At 41.0% G+C, this 27,623-nt stretch overlaps 1 protein-coding gene across 1 annotated transcript in view; it reads right to left on the bottom strand.

Annotated features, from left to right (window-relative positions):
• Nucleotides 1-4,018: 4,018 nt before the first annotated feature.
• The window catches only part of utp18 (UTP18 small subunit processome component), a 78,587-nt gene continuing 54,982 nt past the window's right edge, over nucleotides 4,019-27,623 (bottom strand). Inside the window, exons 10-13 of the mRNA XM_089122802.1 lie at nucleotides 19,609-19,732; nucleotides 19,307-19,481; nucleotides 4,476-4,618; nucleotides 4,019-4,134 (exon numbers count right to left, since the gene is read on the bottom strand). Coding sequence (XP_088978928.1) covers nucleotides 4,110-4,134; nucleotides 4,476-4,618; nucleotides 19,307-19,481; nucleotides 19,609-19,732 — 467 coding nt within the window. The 3' untranslated portion in view covers nucleotides 4,019-4,109. The remainder of the gene's footprint in view (nucleotides 4,135-4,475; nucleotides 4,619-19,306; nucleotides 19,482-19,608; nucleotides 19,733-27,623) is intronic.

Genomic DNA, 27,623 nt, shown 5'->3' with positions numbered 1-27,623 from the left:
ACAGCATGGGGGTGAGTAATTAATGACTTAATTTTCATTTTTGGGTGAACTAACCCTTTAAGTCCTCCCTATGGTAGGCATACTGCAGCATATTCCTCCCGGGATATGCTTCCCAGTGTACCTTGGTATTCCTGTGTTAAAGTAGGACTTCTGGTTATAAGCTAAGTTGTTAGGAGTCCAGACTTTCACAGGGCACTGGAAGACAGCTGTGAAGGTGGCATGATGGCACGGACCCCCATTCTCCGTCATTCCGACGTAACTCGGAGTGACTACGAAAGGGAACGTCTCGGTTACGGATGTAACCCTCGTTCCCTGAGTAGGGAACGGAGACGTTACGTCTCCTTGCCACTTCCGCTGTACCGCTGGGTAGACGCCTGAGTTCAGTCTCGACTCCTCAACTAAGACATACTGCGGTTGCGTTCACTTCCTCCTTTTATACCCACGGGGTGGGGCAGAGATACGCTATGCAAATTCCGCAGACCCAAGGCATTTTCATGCCATTGACTCGTTTTTAAATACTCAAAGAGGATTGGCTTTCTATGTGAAACCCCCATTCTCCGTCATTCCGACGTAACGTCTCCGTTCCCTACTCAGGGAACGAGGGTTACATCCGTAACCGAGACGTTTATAGCAGCCATTTAAACATTAAAAACCGTCCCTTTCATGTTAATGTTGTTTTTTCATTGTTTACATGTTTAAATATTCTGAGAATGCACAGTTTAGTTCTAATGTTTGTTTAAACTGCAATGCATTAAAACATTCTAAATGCTTTAAAATGTTTAAATGCTTTAAAAATGTTTAAACTGCAATAAATGCATGTTTTTTTTTGGCAGCCATTTTGTTGTTATTGTTTATGCCAAAAGTGATGTTTACAACTTGTTATACGGCAGAAATGGATTCAGCACCTAAACATCATATAGAAACAACACTTGAAGTACTTTTCCTCAAAAATGCCTGCATCTTATCCATGGCTATTTATCTATTTTGGGACTCGACTATAGAGATTCTCACAATTCCCAAATTCACAAAGTCCACAAGCAGGCATGCATGGTAGTCCATATGCCCTGCAACTGCACCGTTGTGTTCGGCAGGCAGTTGTGCAATTACAGTGGATCATCTGCAGGAGGCTTTCTGGGGCAGCAGTCTTACTGGTCATAACTAGCAGGAACTGGTTGTCCAGCAGTTTCCATCCCTAATCCACTGTGTTCATGTCACCTTCCTTTCCAATCCACACCATGATCTGGAAGTAAACTCTTTGGCAGTGGTACTTGGTTGTGGACTCGGTTGGAGGCAGACGTTCTGGGGTAACAAATGATTTGGCGGTAAAGATTTTCTTGCTAAAAAGGTTGTAACGCAAAGAGTCAAGTGAGCCCATTGATCTGCATGATTGTCCCAACACTCAAAAATGGACTCTGCGAGCATATCAGTCTGAACACTACTTATGTCTTTACTTCCATGTGTTAGTTCCACAGAAAAGACAATCAGTTTGGCTGTTGAAAGGACCAGTTGCTACTGTGGCAGGTCTTTTTGGTGGCTCAGCTTTATTCTCTTGTTGGATTTTAATGTCTTTTTTATTTATGTACTACTGTCGACACCGTCAACATTTTGAGTGTACTTTTTCACCAGCGGAACTTCATCGTCAGCTCTTTGTACACTTGCATTGTTGATTCCATCAGCTACCTTCTGATGAGCCTCAACCACATCAGAGCCATCTCTTAAGTTTTTACAGCAAATGGGGCAAGTTTCTTGGTTTATAACAACATGACTCATGGTCAAAATTTCATTTGGAGTGTACTTTTTCCTCAAGTTAATTCAACAATGTCAATTGCTGAAAATTATGAATTTAGTTTTGTTGGGTTTGGTATAATGCCCCCTTGTATACTCAAAAACATCTATAGAGGATGCATTACATATGTATTACCATATTCAAATTGAAATTAGTGACCTTTTTACGGGGTTCACACACAGGCCTCTGTTCAGGCTAATACAGAGTTTTTTTTATGATCAGAGTTATACAAATCCAATTTAATTTACTTTTGAGTGCAATAATTTTTACATTGAATGCCAAATCTTTGTTTTAGCAAAAAAGGTTATGTGTCCAAAAACACGTACTAAGTGGGAGTAACATGGCAGGCTAAATCGTGAACATCTCTGGTTCACCCCAAAAAAAGATATAATCCTTACAGTAATCTCACAAACTCATATATTCCATAAGTTTATAATCATGTCAGTGCAATTTAGACAAGTCCAATGGATTCATAGACTCAGAAAAATGGGGTTAGACACCAATATTACTTTGCTAAGTCAAATAATGAAGGAAGTAGGATATTTTAAAGGTTTAGTTCGCCCATTTAAGACATGAAGTTGTATGCAATCCTTACCAGCACTATAGTGCATACACACTGACCCACTCTGTTGTCACCCCCCTGGTCACAGTTCTGACCGCTGGAAGTTTTTTAATTAAGTATTCCCGGTTATTTTCCAGGGCCACAAAACTGCGTTTTTATGTGAAAAAATTATTTGCGTTTCAAAGCTTGATTAATTTACCACACAAAAAACACACCGGTCAAAATTCATACCTCAGTTTTAATGCAGCATATTTTCTATCCATTTCTATCAATCCGCACTGCCTCAACGTCAACAGTGAGCACGTTACGATCAGCTGTTGATAGCACGCGACTCGCTGACAACATGTCTGACTGCGAAACTTATGATGATGAAAGTAATTTTAGCACAACGACAAAGGGATAACTTTATGAACCGGAGTATACCGATGCCGAACTAGCAGAAGGAGATAGAACGGGAAGAGAGAGAGCGAGAGGACAGAGATGAGTTGTCCAAGTTGATGCTGGGCCCACAGCTGTAGCAAGAGCCAGGATAAACAACAAATGGTGGTGCACTTGTTCAAATTGTCAAGTTATGCCAACAGAGGTTGAAAGCTATTGCTGCCACAAATGCAAAATCTATCAATTGATGAGGAGGCCAACTGTCTGAATTAGCAATGACATTTTCCCTGCAATGCTAAATGCAGGTGTCCTGGAGACGTTCTTCTTCGTACCTAAACTCAATTGGAAAAAGCGACCCAAACCAGCTGGACTTGACGGTCAGATGTCGGCTGAGTAAGTGTGATCTCTCATGTTGCTTTGTAGTTTTTTATTTAAGAAATTTGACCAGTTGGCTATATAATGGTCTATCTGACTGCATTATTATTATTATACTGAGTGGACAGTAATACAATTATTAATAAATTAATTATTAATTTTATTACTGTCTTGACACCAAATGTCTCATCAGCTTGTTTACCGTACAGTTTAGACATGGGATCATAAAGTTAGCTTAACCGTGGTACTGGTAGCAAACAGCAAAACTCTTTAAAATCTTTTTTTTTCTTTTTCTTTTCCTCCTTGGTTGGGGATGTAATCGTCTTCGCTGAAGTGAGCACACACACGAAAATCCTTTATTCTGGATATTTTAGCTCCAGCAGAGTAGCCGATGGCAACCAGCCAAAGCTGTCTCATAGTTATATTAGAAACAGGAAAACGATGGAATCTGAACTTTGATCACGGCACATCCTTGTGGTCACAGCCTGGGAATTTACAAGTACGCACCATTGTTAATTTAATACTTTTTACCTAGTTGTCAATCGATTGTGTAAACACCATGGAACAGCTGATCGTAACGTGCTCACATTTTTTCACGTAAAAACGCAGTTTTTTGGCCCCGGAAAATAGCTGGGAGTACTTCATTGAAAAACTTCCAGCGGTCAGAACTCTGACCAGGGGGGTCACAACAGAGTGGGTCAGTGTGTATGCACTATAGTACTGGTAAGGATTGTATACAACTTCATGTCTTAAATGGGCGAACTAGCCCTTTAAGGGCTTCTTCCCCATCTTCCGACATCTTGAAAATTACACCTTTCTAGTGGTCAAACTTTGGTATGCTATTTATGATTCAGACCGACTGTACACTCATGGAACACACACACACACACACACACACACACACTTGGACGACTGTGTAATGGGTCTCATATTCACAAGTAAATGTTTATTGAACTGGAACGGTAAAAACTGACATCATGTGCGTGTCCGCTGGGAACGAGTCCGTCTTCAGAAGTCATGATAATGTAGAAGCCTAGAGAAAAAAACACACACATACACACACTTACTAAACATCTGGATCACACGTGACAGCAGGAACATCAGTGTTATCAGATATAATAATTCACTCGTTCTCTCCATCCACTCCAATTCTCTCCATCCATTGTGAACTGGATTTTATCCAGTGTCTGATCCCAGACTGAAGTTTTCTCTGCACAACGCTTCTGTTCTCGCATAACATGCATCTAAAGATGCCAAAATGTGTTTTATGTTGATCTATAAATGCATTTTAAAATAGAGTGAAGTTAATGGAGTTATTCTGAATTTGAAAAATAGCTTCTGAATGCCGAGCTATTCAGCTGTACACACACACACCTGAAGAGCAGCGCGTGGCCTTTATTGTTGGCCACGGAGTAGAAGCCACTCCTCGGGGAGAAGTCCACACTCTGGGTCTGAAAGATCATCTTCTTCTGGAATTTTGGGAAGTTGGAGAACACCGTGAAACTGGGGAGGTGCACCTAGAGCAGAAACAGCAGAAACGTCTCTGGTTACTTACATAACCTATGTTCTCTGAATAGGGAACGAGACGCTGCGGAAGCGCAGTGGGATATTCTCTGAATGTGCCGATTGCCTGAAGCCCTATATAATCACGCCAATTCATTGGCCGATGGCGCTCGCGCAATCTGGCCCCGCCCTGACGCAATCACGTCGCATACCTCATTTACGCGCGTGTGCCATCCTCCCCTCAGATTTCTCTGCCGAAAAGAAGAGACTGTCAGCAGCACAAGGAGCTTGGCCGCAAACGCAGTGTCTTGTTCCCTATTCAGAGAACATAGGTTATGTAAGTAACCAGAGACGTTCTCTTTCATAGGTTCACTCAACTCTGCGGAAGCGCAGTGGGAACGGGATACCAAACTTGCCGAGCAAAGAGCGCTGTCATGGCTGGTATCAATAGAATAAGACTATAAACGGTTTAAACAGAAGAACCTGGCAACCCGGAGTCATATCAAGATACAAAATGTAGAGTCGTACAAAAGTGTGCGGAGAGGACCAGCCGGCCGCAACACAAATGTCCTCCAAAAGAGCTCCTCTAAAAAAGCTTGAGAGGATGCCAGACTTCTAGTGGAATGTGCTCTAATGCTAAGAGGTGAAGGCAACCACGCACCTCGTAAGCCATAGAGATCGCTTCTGTGATCCAGTGAGAAATCCTCTGCTTTGACGCAGCAAGCCCGCGGCGGCTAGCACCAAAACAAACCAGAAGCTGGTTAGATTTTCTCCGACTGCTGGAGCGGTCTACATAAAACTTCAAAGACCGTACTGGGCAGAGCAGATTAAGCTTCCTATCCTCAGAAGAAGAAAGAGGAGGAGGGAGGAAAGCGTTAAGGCTAACAACCTGAGAGCGGAACGCTGTGGAGAGAACCTTAGGAACATAGCCTGGCCTGGGTATCAAGGAAACTTTGACTAAACCAGGAGCGAAGTCCAAGCATGGCTTGCTAACAGAAAGCCCCTACCTGCTTCAAAGAAGATAAAGCCAACAAAAGTGAAACCTTAAGAGTCAGAATCCAATCCTGAGCTGACTCCAAGGGTTCGAAGGGGGCCTCCTTTAAACCTTCCAAGACGACAGAAAGGTCCCATGAGGGAACTCTAGGGGAGCGAACTGGTTTCAGGCGCCTAACCCCACGCATGAAGGCCGAAACTAACCTCAGTTTACCCAGGGGAATCTCGTCTGATTCTCTATGTGTTGCAATAGCTGCAACGTAGACTCTGAGGGTGGTAGCAGCCGACCCGGAGGTAAACTTCTCCTGTAGGAATTCCAGTACTGAAGCGACAGGGCAGTTAACTGGGTTCCTATCATGTGCCAAGCACCATGTCACGAAAACCTTCCATTTGTAAGAATACAGTCTCCTTGTATAAAGGGCTCTAGCACTAGCGAGGGTCTCCTGAACGTTAGTTGGGAGATCAAAGCCTAATGCCGACGGCCTCTGATCGGCCAAACGTACAGCTTCCACATGTCTGGGCGAGGATGCCAAATCCTGCCCTGAAATTGGGAAAGCAAATCCTCTCTGACTGGAATCCTCCAGGGGGACGATTCCAGCAGAGGAATCAACTCCGAAAACCATGGCTGACACGGCCAGAACGGGGCTACTAGAAGGAGGCGGACTCCGCTCTCCCTCACTCTGGCCAGGACCGCCTGTATCAGTTTGATGGGAGGGAAGGCGTAGAGTTTCTGCATTGGCCAAGGGTGGGCGAATGCATCTATCCCAAACGGAGCTGGATGATTCAGGGAGAACCAGAGGTGGCATTGGGATGACTCCTGCAAGGCAAAGAGGTCCACTCCCGCTTTCCCGAACACCTCCCAGATCAGGGCCACTGTCTGACGGTTCAACATCCATTCCCCCAATTGGAGTTTCTGCCTCGATAGGACATGACCTGCTCTCAGAGAAAGGAACCTGCTCTGAAGCCATTAGAGAAGATGACGTGCATGCCTGTCCAGGGTGCGAGATCAAGAACCCCCTTGCCGGTTTACATGGGAAACTACCACCATGTTGTCTGTACTGACAATGACATGGTGCCCCTTCAGAAAAGGGAGAAAAAGATGTAAAGCCAGAAAGACGGCTCTCAGCTCCAAGCAGTTTATGTGCCAAGCGAGGGTCTCGCCCGTTCAGACCCCACACGCTGGTCTGCCCTTGAAAACTAGAGAGGCATTTGTCATAATCAACTGGCGATGGAATACCATACTCATGCTGACCCCTTTTCGAAGAAAAAGGGGGTCCCGCCAAATTGACAGGGCGCGAGAGCAACTGTGCGACACCCTCAACAGATGAAGGGCTGGCCCAGTGGGCCGGATCCCTGAGAGCTTCATCCACCAAAGGAAAGGCCTCATGTGGAGCAGACCCAGGGGTAGCACAGGGGAGGCTGCGGCCATTAAACCCAGAAGTCTGCGGCAAGTGCCCACAGAAACACGATGGCCTAGCGAGAAATGGGCCAAACATGTCAAATTGGAAATCCATGCAAGAGCCAAGCGAGCCTGCATAAGAACGGAATCTATGTGCACCCCCAAGAAAAATGTGTGCTGAGCTGGAGTAAGAACACTTCTCCACGTTCAAGCTAAGACCGAGAGACTGAATATGGCGCAGAACACTGTCCCTGTGGTGGGTTGCATCCTTCAGGTCTATAGTCACAAACCAGACCCCTGCTCGAATTTGAGAGATGATAGCTTAGAGCGTCAACATCTTGTATTTCCCCATGTAGAGACAAAAATTCAGTCGGCGCAGGGCCAATATTGGACGCAGACCTCCGCCCTTTTGGGTACCAGGAAGTAACGACTTAAGAGGCCCTGCTCGATCTCCTCCGGAGGAATCTCCTCTATGGCTCCTTAGAGGCTTCTGTTCTACAGCAGGAAATTTCCTCCCTTTTACTCAGAGGCGCTGTTGACTACAGTAGGGCAGACTCTGTTGAAGAAGGGGGGGCGGGTGACAGAACTGAAGTGTGTAGCCGAGCCGAGAGAGAGGAGGCAGTTGACGTCCTGACACGTGGAGCGGAACACCATTGCCCGATTGGCAAAAACCAACGGGTCCATCTTCTGCTGAGAGAAAACGAAAGTGTCTCCTGCGCGAGCGAAAGGAATCGGGTGAGTCGAGAGGGAGGGGAGAAAGCCGAGCGTGTCTCCTTCCTCCTGCTCCAGACGGTTTGGATACTGTTGAGGGGTGGCTGCACTTCGGGACACGCAGGGTGGTGAAAGTGACCGGTTTAGAAAAGGAGAGTGAGTGGGAGGTGGGCAGAAACGCCTGCACATCTGCCCATCGAGAGAAGCTCCCCTTTTTCTGACTTGCGGGTCGGGAACGATTAGAGGAGGCCTGAGCGAAGGGTTTGTTAGACCGCTTCAGCTCAAGGCGCTTATAGGGCCGCTGGCGAGGGAACGGGCGACCACAGGCTCCCCAGACCATAGCGGGTGGGGGATGAGCCGAGTCACTTCTCCTGACGACGGGGAGAAGCGTGTGCTCAACCGATGGAATGGCGGAATAACCCTGCTCCACAGAACCAACAAGGTTGGTGAAGTCAGCGGCTGCCGCATTAAGCTGCGTTCACACTGCACGCGGCCAAGCGACTTCCGGCGACGGGCGTGTCCAGCGACAAGTTGAGAAATCTTTAACTTTATGCAAATGAAGAGTGATTTTCGCGAGCGACACCCAATAGGAGTAAAGTCAGTGGAGCGCGTCACTCTTCAGTGCCGAGTCTGACCAATGCAAGTTGAACGAGAAGCTCATTTTAGCAGTCAGAAAACTGTCCTATAATGTATGATATATCGCTGTGTACATACAGTTCACCGTACTGACTCCATGACGGAATGGTCTTGAGAACCCAGATAGACCAGTATTTGCCCGTTTGCTGCAGTTAACTAGCCGCGATGACAAAGAACACTCATTGTTTCTCCTTCATCTTTAATATTATATATTTATTTATTTTTTTTTTTTTTGCATTTTATGTACTGGTTCCAATTATATTTAGACTTTTCTTTCCAAAATATTTGTTAGTAGCGGCAATAAAACGTATTTGTTGTCTAGCATAGAGTAACTTCCGTGAATGTCACTCACAAACATTACTAGGCAACCAGTAGAGGACTGAGACTCGCGGGGCTCGTCAGACCAGTCGATAGAGTTTCTCGGTAACGGGAGAACCAGAGCGGGCATTGGGATTAGACAGGAGAGCATCCGAAGCTAAAACAGGCCCGAAATCCTCGGAGTCGGAAGCCGTGGTATAAATAATGTCTTCTAGCCCGAAAGAATACTGATTCACATGCTCTCGGGCTGGGACATAGAAAATCATGCAAGAATTTGACTGGTTTGGCACCGCGTGCGTGCTCGGGAGACGGAGGGAGAGAAAGGGCATGGCCCGTCTGCTCAAACTCCATATCCTAGAGCTCAGTGAGGACGAGGGGGGACGAATGACTCCTTCTCAAACAACGCGAATGGAGAGTTTGAGAAGGAGGTTATCACAAAATTGCATTTTGAAGTCCTAAAATAAACTCGCAAGCATGCGAAACACCCAAACACTTACTGTGCGGGTCGTTGTTCGCGATGAAGCGAACGCATGGCGGCGGGCAACGACGATACTCCATGGCACTTCACCACAAGGAGAACAGGGTTCCACTGAAAGCAGTCGCTGAAGTGCAAATGAAGAACAGGTGAAATCCGTCGAAATAATCCGTTAATACGGGCTCAGAAAAACCGAAGTCGAAGGGCGAAATGGCCGCTTCGTGAAGGCAGAGAAATCTGAGGGGAGGATGGCGCACGCGCGTATATGAGGTATGCGATGTGATTGCGTAGGGGTGAGGCCAGATTGCGCGAGCGCCATCGGCCAATGAATTGGCGTGATAATATAGGGCTTCAGGCAATCGGCACATTCAGAGAATATCCCACAACGCTTCCGCAGCGTTGAGTGAACCTATGAAAGAGAACACCAGTTACTCCCATTACCCCCGTTACCCCAGTGCAGTTACACCCGTTACACCAGTGCAGTTACACCAGTTACACCAGTCACACCAGTGCAGTTACACCAGTGCAGTTACACCAGTCACACACTTTTAACAGGTGAAACAAGCCCAGATTACAGAAAGAACTCTGACATGCAACCCTTGCAGATCAAGGCAAATTATGATCTCAAACACATACATATATAACATACATATATACAGGGCTTGACATTAACGTTTTTGCTTACTAGCCAATGTGGCTAGTGGTTTTCCAAAGTTACTAGCCACGCAGCACTTTTACTAGCCACATTTTTGTTGTTGGAAAATTAGGTTTTATATGATTAAAGTTAACAATGGGGATTACAACTTGCTAAAATGTACTAATATTATCATTAGCTCTGATAAGGTTGTAAAGCTCCTTTTTTGAAAACATGTCTATTAAGATAAACACATAAAATAGCTTCTTATTGCATATAAAGTGCTGCATCTTTTTTTACAGCAGTAAATACTGTAATACAGAGTAGAACAATTATCAAGGAAAGACCAAAGAATAAATATTTTTTTCTAAGAAAAAATCCACAATTAAGGCAAAGGGATTAAAACTTTATATAGGCTTATATGACAGTTTTGGGGACTTTGGATTGTTTGTTTTACATCAGCATTTCCTCAGAGCTCTGACTTAATTATCAACTGGAGATATTATGTCCACCTGAAACAAGTATAGACATACAGGTCTTTATTTTCCAGATTATTCCCAAAAACGCATCTCCTGCTTTCTTTCATGGCATGATTAACTTTATTAAAATAATCTCCGCGACCGCGTGTCTAATGCCATTCAAGAGGATTTACGAATGGACCAATGAGCAAACACTAGACTGTGTGCTGTGCAGGTGCTCATGGGAGTTGTAGTGTCACAGTGATAAATAGCAATTCGTTTATTGTCCGATGTATTTTGACAAGACTACAATTTTTCAACACGCCAAAGTGGCTAGTGGGAGTGTCTGTGTTACCCGCCACACGTGAAATCCACCCGCATTTGGCGGGTGTTAATGTCAAGCCCTATATATATATATATATATATATATATATATATATATATATGTATATATATATGAACAAGTAGGGCTGGGCGATATGGCCAAAAAAAATCATCACGATATATTTTTTTTATATCAGTCGATATCGATAATTATTTCTTTCAAGTTTAAAGGCAGATTTTTGCTCCTAAGTGGAAGTTGTATCAACCAGAGCATAAATTGTGGTTTTAAACTACTCTTTATTGTCAGAACATATTAGGGATGCACCGAAATGAAAATTCTTGGCCGAAACCGAAAACCGAAAAAGAGGAAACCAAGGCCGAAAACCGAAAACCGAAACACCAAAATAAATTATGCCAATTATTAGTATCATTGCATTTATGGCTATGACTGTGTACAAACTTTACTAAAATCAAGGCATTGCAATTGCATAAATTAATATAACATTTTAAAAGAATAAATCAATTACAATATATGCAAATATTTATTTAGCACAATGCACAGTATAAAATAAAATTCAAACTAAAATGTTTAACTTGACCCCACTCATGTGTACACTAAATAATAATCTACTGGCCTGCAGAAAGGTTTTAAAATGAAATGTTCTCTCAAAAACAAAGCCAAGCACAAACTTCTCATCACACTAGCACCCAGTTTGCACATCTAAATTAGTTACATTTTAAAAATTTAGCATACAATAGCATAAAAAGCCTTTTTAAATGAACAATGGTCCATGTTTAATACAAATGTACATGAAACTTAATGAAACATGTTTAGTGAATGTAGAAAATATTTAAGAGAGCATTAATTTAGTTCTATACATACATGTTCCCATATACATATTTTTTTTGTAATGTAACAAGCAATAATCTCAGGGTTTACTGGGTTTTACATGATTATTTTTGTATTGGTGGTGGAATACTAAAAAATAAACATTGTCATGTATTTATCTGTCTTCTTCTCACCGATTCCTGATTGGTTAGACTGAGGACAGCTACTTGAGTCGTCCCCTGTCGTTTCAAGGAATAGTACAACAAGACGCGCAACGAAGTATAAACGCCTCGATGCACGCGCTGTTTGTGGAGACTCGCGCTGCCTTGTTTACTTTCGCCTGCCTCTGCAGCGCGAGTCTTATTTATAATTTTTAATTGTTTCATCCACCTTTATCTGCTCTAAACAATGCGTGCCGCCATGACGACGAATCCGGTTGTGAGCGGGTCAAAAGCGGTGCGCGCGCTGTCTGTGGAGACTCGCGCTGCCTTGTTTATACTTTCGCCTGCCTCCGCAGCGCAAGTCTCCACAGACAGCGCGCGCACCGCTTTTGACCCGCTCACAACCGGATTCGTCGTCATGGCGGCACGCATTGTTTAGAGCAGATATAGGTGGATAAACAAGGTTTCCATCTCCTCGCGGGTTCAGATACACTGAAATACTTCCACACCGCAGACATGTTGCTTCAGACAAGCACGTGCAGGTCGCGGTTTCTGTTTGCGTCATCACAACATTTCGGCCGTATTGTTTCGGTGATAAGTCTTTCGGCCGAAAACCGAAAATGCACTTTTGGGCCATTTTCGGCCGAAATTTTTCGGCGGCCGAATATTCGGTGCATCCCTAGAACATATCATGACAAACACTTGCCAAACAGGTGAACTTTTCACAAATATGAGGTAGAACATTCAAACATTTTTCCTTAAAATAAATCTCAATAGAAAAATATTTCTTCAGCACAGTTTGCAGTGCAGGCTGCAATATTAAAATTACATGTTTTATCTCAAAATGCATATTTGACAGTGAGTTGACAGTAAATCTGCATCATAACTCAAGCTAATACTAAACTAATGTTAAATTTATGTTCATTAACAAAAACATTAACATCTGTTTTTTTTTTATTTTTTTTTTATGCAACGACCACATTTTTATTTGGTAAAATGTAATATTCTGACTGAGTTGTATTAAAATTAACCATTGGTCATCCAGTCTCATGCATTTAAATGATGATAACCACAGATAAAACCAGGCATAGCCTATAACTTAGCACCTCACTATCATGGCAAAATGTAACTTTATGGTTTCTGTGGTATTTGTATGAAAACAGTGGCCTAACAGTTACATGCATTATTAAATGCTGTACTTATATTCCATAAGACATTTAATGAATTGTCTACATTAATGATATTATACAATTAAATATGTATATCCCACATTTCATGGTGCAGTTAATATTACTTGGCTAACCTTAGAGTAAATCCATGGTAGGCTAAATGGATTCAGTATCAATTCAGATTCTGACTGGATCGTTGCACTCACAGTGTTTCTCCTTTTTGTCAGCGTTGTTTTATCTGTCCTAAACTGGTTTAAACTTGACATCTGTGTTCTTCGCTGAACTCAAGCGCTTCTCGCTGGATGTCTTGAGCGAGACGATCGTGTGACGTGATGATCGTGTAACGCGACGATCGCGTGACCCGACGATCGTGTGACCGCACATTATGCAGATTTGAATCCATAGCTTCAGCTCATCATCATCATCTTTAGAATGTCAGGGGTTTTGTCTGATTAAATGGTAAATGGACTGCATTTATATAGACCTAATGGCCACCAAAGCGCTTTACATTTGCCTCACATTCACCCATTCATTCACACACCGACGGCGGTGTCAGCCATGCAAGGCGCCATCCAGCTCATCGGGAGCAGCTGGGGTTAGGTGTCTTGCTCATGGACACCTCGACACTTGGTCAGGTGGAACCGAGGATTGAACCACCAACCTTTCGGTTCGTAGACAACCCACATGAACCACTGAGCCACTGCCGCCCCTGATTAGATTGATTGGTGGACGGTGGAGTGTTAGCGGTGTTACATTCCAGGGCTCCAGACTAACTTTTTTTTTACTCTGAGCGCTGTTGCCCCTAGGGCTGTCAACTTTAGTTGTTTAGTCGACTAATCGGTCGATGCCGTCTTGGTCGACTGACATTCTTATTGGTCGAACAGTTGCATTTTTTTTTTTTACCAATAGAAAGAATTTTTCAATGATTTACTCCTTGATATTTATTCATTTATAAGCAGTTATTTATTACTGTATTCTAAATATAATTAGCCTATGTTTTGTCCCCAACTTTAAAATGCTTTAATTTAGGCTATTTTTGTAACTGCGCCACAGTTTAGCGCACACACATAATACACTCGGGAACCACACCTGTGGCTGGCTGCGCTGCTGCTCGCGCACGGTAAGGGATGCTGTATTCATTCAGTTAGAACGCTGCTTGTTTTGGCTTTATTTTGTTTTGACAAAATGTCCAGGGAATCTAAATCTTTTGTCTGGCTGCATTTTAAAACAAAGACGACAAGACTGTGGAGGGAGGCGATCGCGTTGCTCCATTATGAGCGCGTAAGTCGCGCGCCTACATTTGAAATCGAACTTGAGCGCGCAAAAGACGTGAGCAGCCTTTTAACGGCTATATCATGCTGACTCAATAGATTGTGTTTTCTTAATGTTTTCGTTTTTATTTGTACACTTGACGCATTTGAAAATAGCCTAAATAATGCAACGAAACGAAAATAATATACGCAGTCCTACAGCCTATTATTAGGATTGTTTAAGTTATTTGGGTTTTTTGTGTTGTTTAAAACGCCTTGATTGTCAGGACGAAAGTTAACCCATAGCTTTGAGAGTAAAGAAGAATATAAAGCCTGTATAAACGAGAGCTTTTGTTGGGATTTTTCATTATGTGGCAGATAGCAGTTATATTTTTTGCAGCGTGTGGTGTGGCCAGGTGCGCGATTAAGAAATAACAATTTTATTAAATGCTTTGAACACCGGATTATGCATGAAAAAAAAAAAAAAAAAAGTGATAAACCGGAAAAACGGCTTCATTAGGAAAAAAAAAAAACGTGATATCAATTTGTCAAACCGCCCAGCACTACGATAAAGTTATTTATATATAGTTATTCTCAAAAGAAAATCCACAAAAAGGGCTTTGTATAATAAATAAACCCAAATCCTTTAGAAATAAAAAAGTACTTCACCTTGTTTGATTTTTCTTTTTCTTATATTTGGTAAATGATTAATTATTTAATTTCGGTAAATTATTTTTATTTGCTTAACTATTTTGATAGCTAAATATAGTAAACAAAACACCTCATCAACTTTTAGATGAACGGCCCACAACTGAGAGATTAATTATTAAGATTAATTTTTTTCCAGGCCAATGGAAATATTTACCGGACAAGGAGACCCTGCTCTACATTATTTAAGGTTATTTCTATTTGTTACGATATCGATATATGTTGTGCAGTAAGCTTCATCATATGTTGTGCAGTAAGCTTCATCCTCTAAACGGTGCCGCACTGCTCTAGTGACGGCTGCGCCTTCCCCCAACAACAACACCACCAAAAACAAATCTGTTACGGTTGACATTTTCTACCGCGGTAATTATATATACACCGTCATACCGCCCAGTCCTAGCATCAGTGTGTATGAGTGTGTGTTTTAAAGCGCTCAGCATGTGAGTGTGTGTGTGTGTGAGAGAGAGTGTGTGTGTGTGTGTGTGTGTGTGTGTGTGTGTGTGTGTGTGTGTGTGTGTGTGTGTGAGTGTGCAAGCGCTCAGCATGTGAGTGTGCAAGCGCTCAGCATGTGAGTGTGCAAGCGCTCAGCATGTGAGTGTGCAAGCGCTCAGCATGTGAGTGTGCAAGCGCTCAGCATGTGAGTGTGCAAGCGCTCAGCATGTGAGTGTGCAAGCGCTCAGCATGTGAGTGTGCAAGCGCTCAGCATGTGAGTGTGTGTGTGTGTGTGTGTGAAAGCGATCAGCATGTGGGTGTGTGTGTGTGTATGTGAGTGTGAAAGCGCTCAGAATGTGAGTGTGTGTGTTAGAGAGAGAGTGTGAAAGCACTATTGTAACCTAATTTATAGGGATGTCCCGATACCACTTTTTCACTTCCGATACCGATGCCGCAGATTTGGCTTTTGCCGATACCGATATTAATCCGATATTTTTATTTTATTTTTAACCTAATAAAAAATATAGCAATTTTCTCAATTAGCCCCTTAAAATATACCTCCAGTATATAGTTCACAACAACAGTTGATTATGAAAGATTGCCACCCTTTATTCAAACACTACAATATATATATATATATATATATATATTAGGGGTGTAACGGTACATGTATTCGTATTGAACCGTTTCGGTTCGAGGCTTCCGGTTCGGTACGCATACAAACCGAACGATTGCTTGGACCATTTTTCCTGCCGGCAAAATTCGAGCTGACGCGGCCAACACAACGTTGCGCAACATCAAATGGCAAGCGTAATGAAAGCAGAACGAAACTGCGCTGCTCGTTATGTGCTTCATGGATCGTTTATCAGTTCGGACTAGAGTTGTGACGTTCGCGAACGAACCGATTCTTTTGAACAGCTCATAAACATGAACGATGGGAGCCGAGTCGCGGCTGGAGGGGAGCCGTTCTTTCTGTCGTTCTTTTTTTCCTATGCGTGTTTTACACAGATGCATTAGCTCCTCGGTTAAAGGGGAAGGGGCGCACCCAGCGCAGGGGTGATAGTTGTGCACGCGCGTGCATCTTTTACTCTTACGTTATCTTTTATAACCCTACGTGCCTGTCATTATGTGCACGCTGCCATCACATGGTTACTCCAGTTAAAAAAAGCCATAAAGTAAGGAACTGCTTGTATTTATTTACATTGCATTTTGCGTTCATGTTATTGTATCTACAGTATATATTTACAACTTTAAATATTTTTGTTTTTTCTTGTGGTATTGTATGAATAACATAAGTCAACAGCTTTACACATAGGCCTACCCACACTTTGTACTAAATGTACAATTCACCATGGATTTAATGTAGTAACACTAACTGGAACCAGTTTGGCTGGAATGGTGAAATGCTTTCAAGTACTTCACACATCTTTTTCCAGCACTTCAAAATTCAAATATTATATAAATAAATATATATTTAAATGTTATTTTTAATGTGATGACCAAAACATTATTTGTTCATCCTTCAAAGATGACCCATTTATAAACCTGAAAGTTTCAAGATCTAGGAAAACTCACACTTACTTAAAAATATTTTTTCTTTAAACAAATAGGAAATTTCTCTGTTATTCCTTTCTATTTGCTGTATCGAAAACGTACCGAACCGTGACTTTAAAACCGAGGTAGGTACCGAACCGTGATTTTTGTGTACCGTTACACCCCTAATATATATATATATATATATATATATATATATATATATATATATATATATATATTCGAAAATGCAGGTATTAAGTATTTAAAGCTAGCTAGCTACCAACAGGTTTAAAGTTAAAACAATTTAAACAGCAGTATTCTACATTGTAAATACCAGCACAGTTTTTTTTAAAGCAAGTAGAATTTCTCTAACTGTGTGTTAAACTGATTATCACTCTTGCGTGTGTTAAACACAATCTACTTAATACAGACAGCTTCATTATAAAGATAAACAACAAATCCCCAAAATATATGATCATAATCTGACAAAAAATGCTATTATAAACTAGATTAGTGAATAATACATATTGCTCTTTGTATTGTTGTAAAATACATTCATGAAAAACAATATAACAAAAATGAAAAAGAATTACTTTAGATATAGGCTAGCCAAGGCTACTAAAAATTGAGACATGTTTTAAGTGTATAGCACAGCTATTTAATGAGGCAGCAACATTAATAATTATTAATGTTAAGAAGCTTTAATTGCGTCACTGCATTATGATATGAATGACTCCAACACAGTGCGGCACAAAGCGCTTATGCGCATTCCGAGCGCAGAATGATGCGCTTGAAACCACGTGGAGTAACAGCAGCACGCAGCCGAGTATGCACCCTATGGTATGCACGCTGCGCGTCGAGTCCGCTTTGAAAAGTTCAAAGCACAAAGGAAATACATATTGATGGACAGTGTATTAAACAGTATCTATCTATACAATAGTTTATTGAGCCTTTTCTTTAAACAGTTTTAAATTTCAGTTACTGTGCGCGTGAAGAACAATAGTGCTCTGACTCTAGTGTTGTGATCTAACCGACAGCGTCCGACACCTGGTAGAAAGTAACACGATTAAGTTACAGCAATAAAGTCCAGCAAGATAATGTTGTTTTATGCGTAAACATAGACCTTTATCTACAGATAAAGTATAATAGTATTAACATTGAATCATCTTGAAGATAGTTTCATCATTTACTGTAACCGAATGCGACGCGCTGTTTGAGTGCTGAATGGAGAATGACTGACAGCCGCGAGAGGGAAAAGTTTACATGATCTTGAATTTAATGACTTAAATATTAATTTCTCTCTCACATAATGGCTTCAGAACACTTATAATAGAGTGCACAAAAACGTTATGGTACTTTAGAATGTTTTTGTGCCTTCTGTGGGGCTTAACAATAACATAATAGTATACGCACAATATCGGATTTGGATCTGCTTCGTCTGATCGATACCCGATCCCGCAAAAATGGCTGGATCGGAGCCGATACCGATCCTGAGTATCGGATTGGGACATCCCTACTAATTTATACCTCTTACCTATACCTAAATTATATTTTATTTATGAATAATTGATTCAAAAGAGAATGCATTTTAAAAACTGAATGACATTTCATTTCAACAGATGCGACGCTGGCTGTGGATTATCTTGCGCTCGCCGCCCTCTAGTGGACAGGAGAGGTACAGCACTGCTCGGTCACTTTGTGCTTTATAGAAATCTGAGTTGAGATAAGAACTGCGCATAGTGTGCGTAGTGTCAGTTAGATTTTGACAAGTGAGGAGAGGAGAACCGCTCAGCCGAATCTTTGTATTCTTTCTTTTATTTTATTTTTCTATTGTGACCAGATGTTTGTTTGTATTTTTTTTTCCTCGCTCGATCCCCATGTATGAGGACGAGTGTAACGTTTGAGTGGTTTTATTAAACGCGGGGAAATACGACAACTCTCGTCTCTCGTGCATCTGTTCATCCGACAACTGCTATGTTTTTATCTCTGGACAACATCTCAACTTTGCGTTACACATGTCCTGTTTCCACATTCTGTCCTGACTGTTAAGTGATGAAAATGTCCTGGTTTTCAAAAAAAACAACAAAAAAAAACTGCTGGGAAAGATCAGTTCTACAGCAAAATATAGATGGGCAAACAAGGTGGACGAGGAAGAAAAACAAGATAAAGAGAATGAAAACTAAAGATATAAATAGATTTTGTTAGTTCGTTTTTGTAAGTTTGTGAGAGCTATTTTTTGTTACATTTGGAGGCATTTCTTTTAGATATTTATTATTTATATATTTATTTTTCTAATACAGAAGACATTATTTCTATCATTATTTCATTCGGGTTTTTTTTATCTGTCATAATAAAACATTGAGACATGAATATGATCACCCTAGTATAGTATTCTATTATTATTTCTGTTTTACATTAAGCGCCATCTAATGTCAGGGAATGAATTTGCATGTTCACTCGGCTCATCGTCAGCGAAAAACGCTTGGGTGTGAACACAAAAAACGCGTTGAAAAACGCTGACGAATAACGCGCGCTGATATTCGTCCAGGTGTGTACGGGCCTTAACATGACCTATTGACGTTAAATTAGAATATAATTTGATTTTTGCTAATATTTAAGAAAGGAGTTGTGATGCAGCTAATGTCAGTGTGTGTGTACGTGATTCACACCAGTCGGTTGGCCTCATCCGCGTGCCGCGAGCCGATGGCCAGGATCTCGGCGCTGCTGTTGAATCTCAGAGACGTCGCCGGCGTCAGCAGGTTTAGGACGGCCTTCAGCGGCTTCGGCTCGTGCTCCAGCAGACAGTCCCGCTGAGAGTAGATGTTCACCACGCCGGCCTGAGAGCTAAGAACACACACATGGGTCAGACACACACACACACGGGTCAAACACACACACACACACACGGGTCAAACACACACACACAGGTCACACACACACATACACGAGTCAAACACACACTCAGACTCACCCACAGGCCAGATACGAGCCGTCTCGAGAGAGTGCTAGTGATGTTCCTCTCACACAACCGTCGTCTTCAAACCTCTTCACACACTTACTGCTCTGGACGTCCCAGATGAACACCTCGCCTTCCTCTGACACACACACACAACATGGCAATCAATATTCATCATAACTAGGGGTGGGAATCGTGAGGAGATGTAAATGTGGCAGTAGTTTCCTTTGGCGAGTCGCTGCGGGCCTCTGACTGCGGTCACATGACCCGTCTAACCGGCCGAGGGCCTCTGACTGCGGTCACATGACCCGTCTAACCGTCAATCCGACAGAGCGGGACGCTCCAGTGTGTTTCGTTTATCTCCAAAAAAAAATCTTGTCTGGATTCTGGGGTAAACAAACAAAATGCCGCTGAGGAGAAAACTGAAGCGGCATGTGATTTGGTGTATTCGTCTCAACTATCCATGCCGTGTCACTCAAACTCTGTAACTAAACAACATAGATACTAGGGCTGTTGGAACGAATTCCAAAATTCGAATATAATTCAAATATTTAAAAAAACAATACTATTCGAATGCTGTAGTTACTATTCGAATATTGCTTTTTAGGGCTGGGTATTGAGACAAATTTCACAATTCGATTCGATTTCGATTCACAAGCTTTCAATTCGATTCGATTTCGATTACGATTTGATTCGATTCAATATCGATTATTTTGGATATCAGTTACAATAAATGGCAATTTTTCTCAAGGGAATTAAATCTCTTAACTAATGCTGTAAACTATGGGAGACTATTTGTAGCCTACTAGGCTTCATTAGCCTAATATGAAGGAAATAATGAATGAATCACTTAAATTACACTTATTTATTTTTATAATAAGAAGATCATATGAAATATAAACATTTAAATGGTGGCTGTCATAAAAACTTGCCAGATTTATTCAAATATGAAGGTAATAATGAATGAATCACTTAAATTACACTTATTTATTTTTATAATAAGAAGATTATATGAAATATAAACATTTAAATGGTGGCTGTCAAAAACTTGCCAGATTTATTAAAATATGCATTAAATATTGAAGAACTTTAAGATTATAATGCATGTGTAATATAGTGTATATATTTAGCAAAATGCTCCTCTCTGGAGTTATTTTTTTCTATCTGACTAACGAGTTGATGTGGGTCTTCTGAGGTAAATATGACGATACATGACAAGACATTGATTACAAGCTGTTTAACTGACGTCTTTTCACGGTTGAAACGCTGATTGAGCGAATGAATGTGACATGATACGGATTTCGATAAGTTGTACTCTATCTTTTAACACACTTTCAGATGCTCCTTCATGTTTATTTCGCGCTGTGACCGGTATTATTAACCCGGAAGAGAGATCAGCGCTGCTGCTTCTCTGGAGCTGCGCCAGAGCGATCTCAGGCCACAGTGCCAAAACGTTATTTATGTTTTTGAAATTCTAAAGAAAATGGACGTAATTTGAAAATTGAGACTTTGTTTCATATCAATAGTAACAAAGGACAAAGATTATTGCGATTTTTTGAATGCGCGCAGCCGCGATACAATGTCCCATTCATTCAAATGAAACAGAATGACTAATCGATTCTTGAGACTTAAGAATCGATATCGGTTCGTAAAAATGAGAATCGATTAATATCGAGAAATCGATATTTATTACCCAGCCCTATTGCTTTTATATATATTTAAAAAATATATATCTATATATGCAATCTTTCTCGCGGCTTAAACGCATTTGAAAATGAAATGCTTTTGTTTCGTCTAATGAACAATAAAGTTTTTGAATCGTAACACAATTGTGCACGTTATCCATCATCTGTTAGGCTATCATCAGGGTTTCCCATACAGACATCCGGGAAGATCCGGGAGTCTCCCGCATATTGATAGCGTCTCCCTGATGTCCGCAAATTAGTTAAAATCTCCCGGAATCTAGAGCGAGAAAGAACATACTGCAGCGCGTGCATGGCAGAGAGGGAGAGAACGAGATCTTGCGAGTGCCGCGCGAAAGCCAGTCCCGCGCGCTCTCTCTCCATTTACAGACTGATCTCACGAAATGGCTCAAAATTTGTATAGATAACATGCCACTTGACTTGAAAGTGGCGTGCATGTTGACGCAAAAGTCCTGATCATGTTGCCCTTTGGAACACCGCTGCACAAATCAGTCCAACACAGCGCTGTCAATGTCGAGAACCAGCTTTAAAAAAAGTTATTAGCCAGCATGCAAGGAGCCTATCTAATAAGGTGAGCTAAGTTATTATTAGACTACAGCTGTAATTTCAAGGTTTGCACGCTGTATAGCTGGTAATTAATATCGATGAACTTGTGTGTGTTCCGCTTTTTTATTGTTAATAAGAAAGCGATCTAAATGCTCATTGTAGTAATGTTAGATGTCCCTCTAGTGGGCAGAACGTGTAACAACCACAAGCTATAGTGGCATTGGCGATCCATAAGAATGTGTAATGTCGTAAATATTAATAATAGAATGAATTTGAGCATTTAATATTCAAATATTATTTGAATATTAGATAAAATATGGAATGGAATTCGATTAGTATTATAGAGGAATATTGACAGCCCTAATAGATACAGACTATTTCAGACTGTTAATCACGTCAATAAGTACTCTGGGACCCAAAAGTCAAACCCAAAGGTGTATTTGGGGGACACATTAATACAGTAGGTAGAAAACCAGAACGTGGTAGAAAACCGCAGTTCTGCCGCGGCGGTAAAATTTTAGATGTATTTGCTCCCTTTTGCCGCTAAGAGGCGCTACAATCACAGGCTTTGAAAAGTGTCCATTTTTTGTGTAATCTACAGCTGCGCCGTGACTCATTCAGAGCGTTTTAAAGTTGGTAGCAGATTAATTCAAGTGAAACGTAGTTAAATTAATTAATCAATCACAATACTGAAATTAAATTGAAAAAAGTAATGAAACCTTAAAACATTGCAGTAGAAACATATTAGGCTACATCAATGAGGCTTTACAAACGTTTGACAATGATGAATTAGCAGTCTAACGGTAGCTCTGTGGTTAAAGCATCATCCTCAATCTCATGGAACTCCAAACGACACGAGATCGAACATCACATGCTGTTGGCCGACAGCTTTTATGTTTTACCGTTCTTGAAGCTTAAATGGGTAGCTGTTTATTAGCGAGTTTATTAACTGTTTATTTATTTGAAGTGTCCGACATAATTTGCCTCTTCTCATTGAGAGCTGAGTCCGCAGATAAATTCAAGGTTAACATTGTAGCCGCTGTACTTGGGGATAGGGCTTAACCAATATTGCGATTGCGATTTAATATGCGATTTAAAAAAAAAAGTTATTTACCTTCTGTATTAGTCGACAAAGACAAGCAATAAATATTGTACAGTAGGGATGGGAATCTTTAGATAGCTCATGATCCGATCTACTTTTTTTCTTATTAATTAATCTTAATAACTCATAAAATATGTATTTAATTACATGTGTAAAAACACATACTTTAAAAAATAAATATAAAAAAACATTTAATTAAACCAATTACATGTTAAGAATTTTAAATAGGCTATATAAAATAATATAGCTTCAAAATATAAAAGCTAGTAAATAAAGAGAAACAAAAAAAAACATTACAAGCAATAAACAAAGAGTGGTCTCAGTATTTAAAAGTAGGCTGTCTGAATGTTTTTCATTCAAGAGCTGGAGTGATTTCCCCTCAGTTTAGATACGATAAACTGCATTCACACTAATGCATATATCTCTTTTGAAATTGTAAATGTGGTTTGTCCTGTTGGTTTAAGATATAACTGACCGTGTTTACATCAATTTCGCGTCATAAAAGCATTTTGACATGCAAGTACATTTACCAATGAGTCGCTCACAGCCGCATGCACGAGCGCTCTTCACAAAGCACGCGTTAGTATTTTAAAATGAAAGCAGCCTTCTCAGTGATTTTCATGGTTTTAATATAAGCCAACTGCATTCCAAAATACATAAATAATGCCTCTGTGAAGCATTTGTAAAGAAAATACCCGCGGGAGAGAACGCGCACTGCAAGTGTAACGTTATAACATCAAGCAAAGCGGCAAAACCTGTTCAATGAAGCCCGCGAATGTCCTAGTAATTTGGTTCAACCCCGACCTTTATAAAATAACGTTACTATGTTTTGGAAGGTTCGAGCGGTGTCGTGTGTGTGAGTGAGGAAGAGAGAGAGCGAGAAAATAGAAGCAAGCAGATTCAGAACACGGTTCGTTTCTAAAGCACGCGTTTTTAAAAACTAAGCTCATACTCGATTCTGAAATTCTCTGAATCGATCCAGGATTGTTGAGGAGAGGAGAGAATAAATAACACAATAAACTGTTCTTTTCTGGACGCCAGACCGCGTAGCGTGGCAAGTTGATGCTTTATCTTGCAGACTGCTTTTCTCTCGCGTGTCAAGTGACCAGTGTAATCGCAGCTCTTGCGATTACAAAATCGCGTTTCATCATATCGCGATTTTATCGCAAATGCAATTAATCGTTCAGCCCTACTTGGGGACAGGTGGGACATGTCCCCACCTTTTTTTTTGCCAGGGTCGATATTGTCCCCACCACTTTTGAAATCTTGCGGCACGGATGTAGCTACCAATACAAATAAAACATCTACAGTTAGCTAACAACATTCGTTTGTTAAATAAGAGGCGATCTAGCGCTGAAATGTGTTGTCTTCACTCGGCGCTGCATTCGTTCCGGTGAAATCACAAATCAAAATGCACACAAACGTGTCCTTGCTTCTCTGGGTTCTAATCCGCACTCGTACAGTTTTTATTTTACCCTCATCATTTTACCCAGAATGTTTTTCAGTGGTTGTATATCAATACACATACGGTTTTGATGAGGGGGAAAAAAAAAACTATAGGAGTGCGGAATAGAACCCAGAACCTCCGACACGCTAGGCAAAAACACTTCCACTGGACCATCACTGCACATACTAGGGGTTGAACCGACTAGTCGATTAGTCGACCTTAATGCAATGCCGTGACGCTTTAAGCTTGACGTCGACTAGTCGCGTTGATCATGTGACACTATATATGATTGCGCTAATTTTGATACTATGTGGCCGCGTTGCAGACTACAACAGATGAAGAGCCCATGCAGAGGATCATTGCAGCAAGAAAGCAGCACTGGTACATAAAGTGTATGGAAATACTTTATGTAACAATTTAATCTAACTAACTTAGCATTAATCTACTAACTTAGCACTTTATTGTTGAAAACGAAAGTAAAAGCATGACGTACGCTCACTGTTTTACCGGGAAATGAGAGCAGTCTCTTTTAAAATCATTCATATATTATTATTTTCATATATTTATTTAAACATAGCCTATTAATGCATCTCTAATTCACCCGCAATTAATTGGAATATTATGTTGTATTACTTTGATCCATCACTAACGTGCAGATGTGAATTTATAGCTTTTTTTTCTTTCTTTTTCTTTTCATGCTAAATGATGTAAACAGCGGGCTGTTTAGCTGCATCTGGCCACTTCATGTGTTTCTGCGATCTGATTGCTATCCGATCGTGAAAAGACAAGGTGTTGGCTAAATGCCCTCCGAAACGCATTTGAGGCTGATTTTAATCCGATCGCTCAAACTACTGCATGAGGAGGTCTGGGTCGCTTTACAGATGAAACTGGACACGTGTAAATGCATCTGGTTATTGAAACCGCAAATGTGAATAGGACTTCTTCCAAAAATGCTGAAAAAAAAAAACGTGTGAGCGTGTTAGCTTATGCTACGTTATAGGCTATTCATTATATGACGAAGCTATGGCAACACGCATCACCGCAGCTGAGCATCTATTGATAAAGCCAACGTGCAAACTATCGTAAATCAAAGTGAAAGTAAGACACAGATCCTTAACACACAATCATCTTTGTTAAAAGTAGAAACAAAATAATCTTACCAGTGCTGTCTGTCTTATTGCAGTCTTTGATTTTGAAATTAGCTGATGATCAATAAAATGCAGCTCATTACTGTTGCTTTCGGTGATGTGAACTCCATTAAATCTGCATATAGCGCGTTGTTTGAAGATCGGATTTATATCCGTTTTGCGAAAACATATGTGACCAGGTGTAAATGGAATCTTTTTGATAAATCAGATCAGTAAAAAAAAAAAACATGAAGTGTCCAGGTGTAAATGGCCCCATTATGAGCTGTCAGCATCTGTATAATTTTCTGTTAATTAATTACAAATTGTGGCATGTTGCAAATCAGTCACATCTCTTGTGTTTTTATGAATCACGTCAGCGACTAGTCGACGTCGACTTTGATGTCAGTCGACTTCAAAAAATCTGAAGTCATTCAACCCCTAGCACAGAGTTTAGGCAAATCTGTGTAGCCTATTTATTCACGTTAAAATTCACCATATTGAAAACATATTAGATGTCATACGACCAATTAAACCCAAAGTACCATAACATTTTTGGTTGGACATCACATCTTTGTATACATTTTATTTATTTACATCAGTAAGCTACAGGAAATCGTCTTTGAAAACATGACTTTCGCGAAAGAGAAAAAAAGAATGAATGATTTATTGTACCCATGCAGCACTTTTGAAAATGCCCTTCCAAATTCGTCTCTGTCCCCAGCAGATTTCAAACCAAATTGACGCCCATGACTGTAGCTAAACGAATTCATAATCACAATGCTGGAAAAGTAACTTCAAATTAAATAAATGTGAAGTAAAAAAAATCCACTTGACAATAAGCTGTTCAGTGTTGAGAGAAAGAGACTGATCTGAAAGCAACTTCAAATAAAATAAATAAAAAATAGAGCAAACAAATACACAAAGAAAACAAATTATTAGAGTTAACCTTTGTTTTTTTGTTGTTTTTTTCCCCCTTCTTGGTTCTTTGAGTAATTAGAGCAGGTGAAAGAAAGGGAAGGAGAATGACAACAGAGCGTGTAGAGGCAATACGACAACTTCCAAAACCTCTAACAGTTACAGGAATGCGGAAGGTGATGGGACTTTAACTATTGTCGTCAGTATATACCTGATTTTGCTAGCATCACCAGCCCCCTTATTGACCTGTACAAGGGAGGAAAGCCGGGAGTGGAACAGATTAACTGGACACCAGAAGCTGAAGAAGCATTTACTTCTATGAAAGAAAAACTGACTTCAGCCCAGCTTTGGGACTTCCCGATGGACGATTGCTGTTTCAAGTGTAGGAGATGAGATGTATTCAGCAGTACTGTGTCAAACCAGGTGATCAATAAAGACCTGTTGGATACTTTTCCACAGAGATTCCGGTCACTATGATTGGGCAACCACGATGTATACAAGTCCTCGATGGTGCCACATGGTCAGTGGATGCTGTTGAGAATTTGATAGGAGCACAAACTATCATATTGCACACTCCACACAGTATAGTGACACTGCTGAACAACACAAACATCAAAACCATAACTGACGCAAGAAGAGCAAAATGGGAAGCAACTTTGTTGAACAAGGATTTGAGAGTGGAAATCATCAGGGACACATCTCTTAACCCTGCAACAATGATGCTGGAACCACATGAGGGAATACCACATGAGTGTGTAAAACAAGTAGAAAAAGATAAGTCTTGGTCCTGTTAATCCAATCCCTCTTGAAAATCCAGACACGGAGTTATGGGTCGATGGATCCAGTTAGGGGTGTGCGATATGACGATTTTTAATCGTGGACGATTAAAATGTCTCCACGATCTGCTTTTGAAGAAATATCGTAGTATCGTGTTACAGTGCATTCTATCAGTTCGGTTCTGGCGCCCCGTCTCAACTGTACAACGCGACGTAGCCTACACATCACACGTTAATGAATAGGTACGGGACACTGCAATTCACAAAAGTTCGTTATTTGCATAGGTGCTAAGCCTTGCCGGTTAAACATGTAATCCACGCGCTGATGTGCTGTTCTAACGTGCGCTTTCCTGACCGCATATCCACGGCGCTCACAGACACTAGAAGTCTGTCAAACAGCGCCTGACTACTGGA

Source organism: Pimephales promelas, chromosome 18 (assembly GCF_988280905.1).
Source record: "Pimephales promelas chromosome 18, fPimPro1.hap1.1, whole genome shotgun sequence".
Lineage (NCBI taxonomy): Eukaryota > Metazoa > Chordata > Actinopteri > Cypriniformes > Leuciscidae > Pimephales > Pimephales promelas.
Note: the sequence above shows the minus strand (reverse complement) of the source record. Positions and strands in the feature narration are given on the sequence as shown.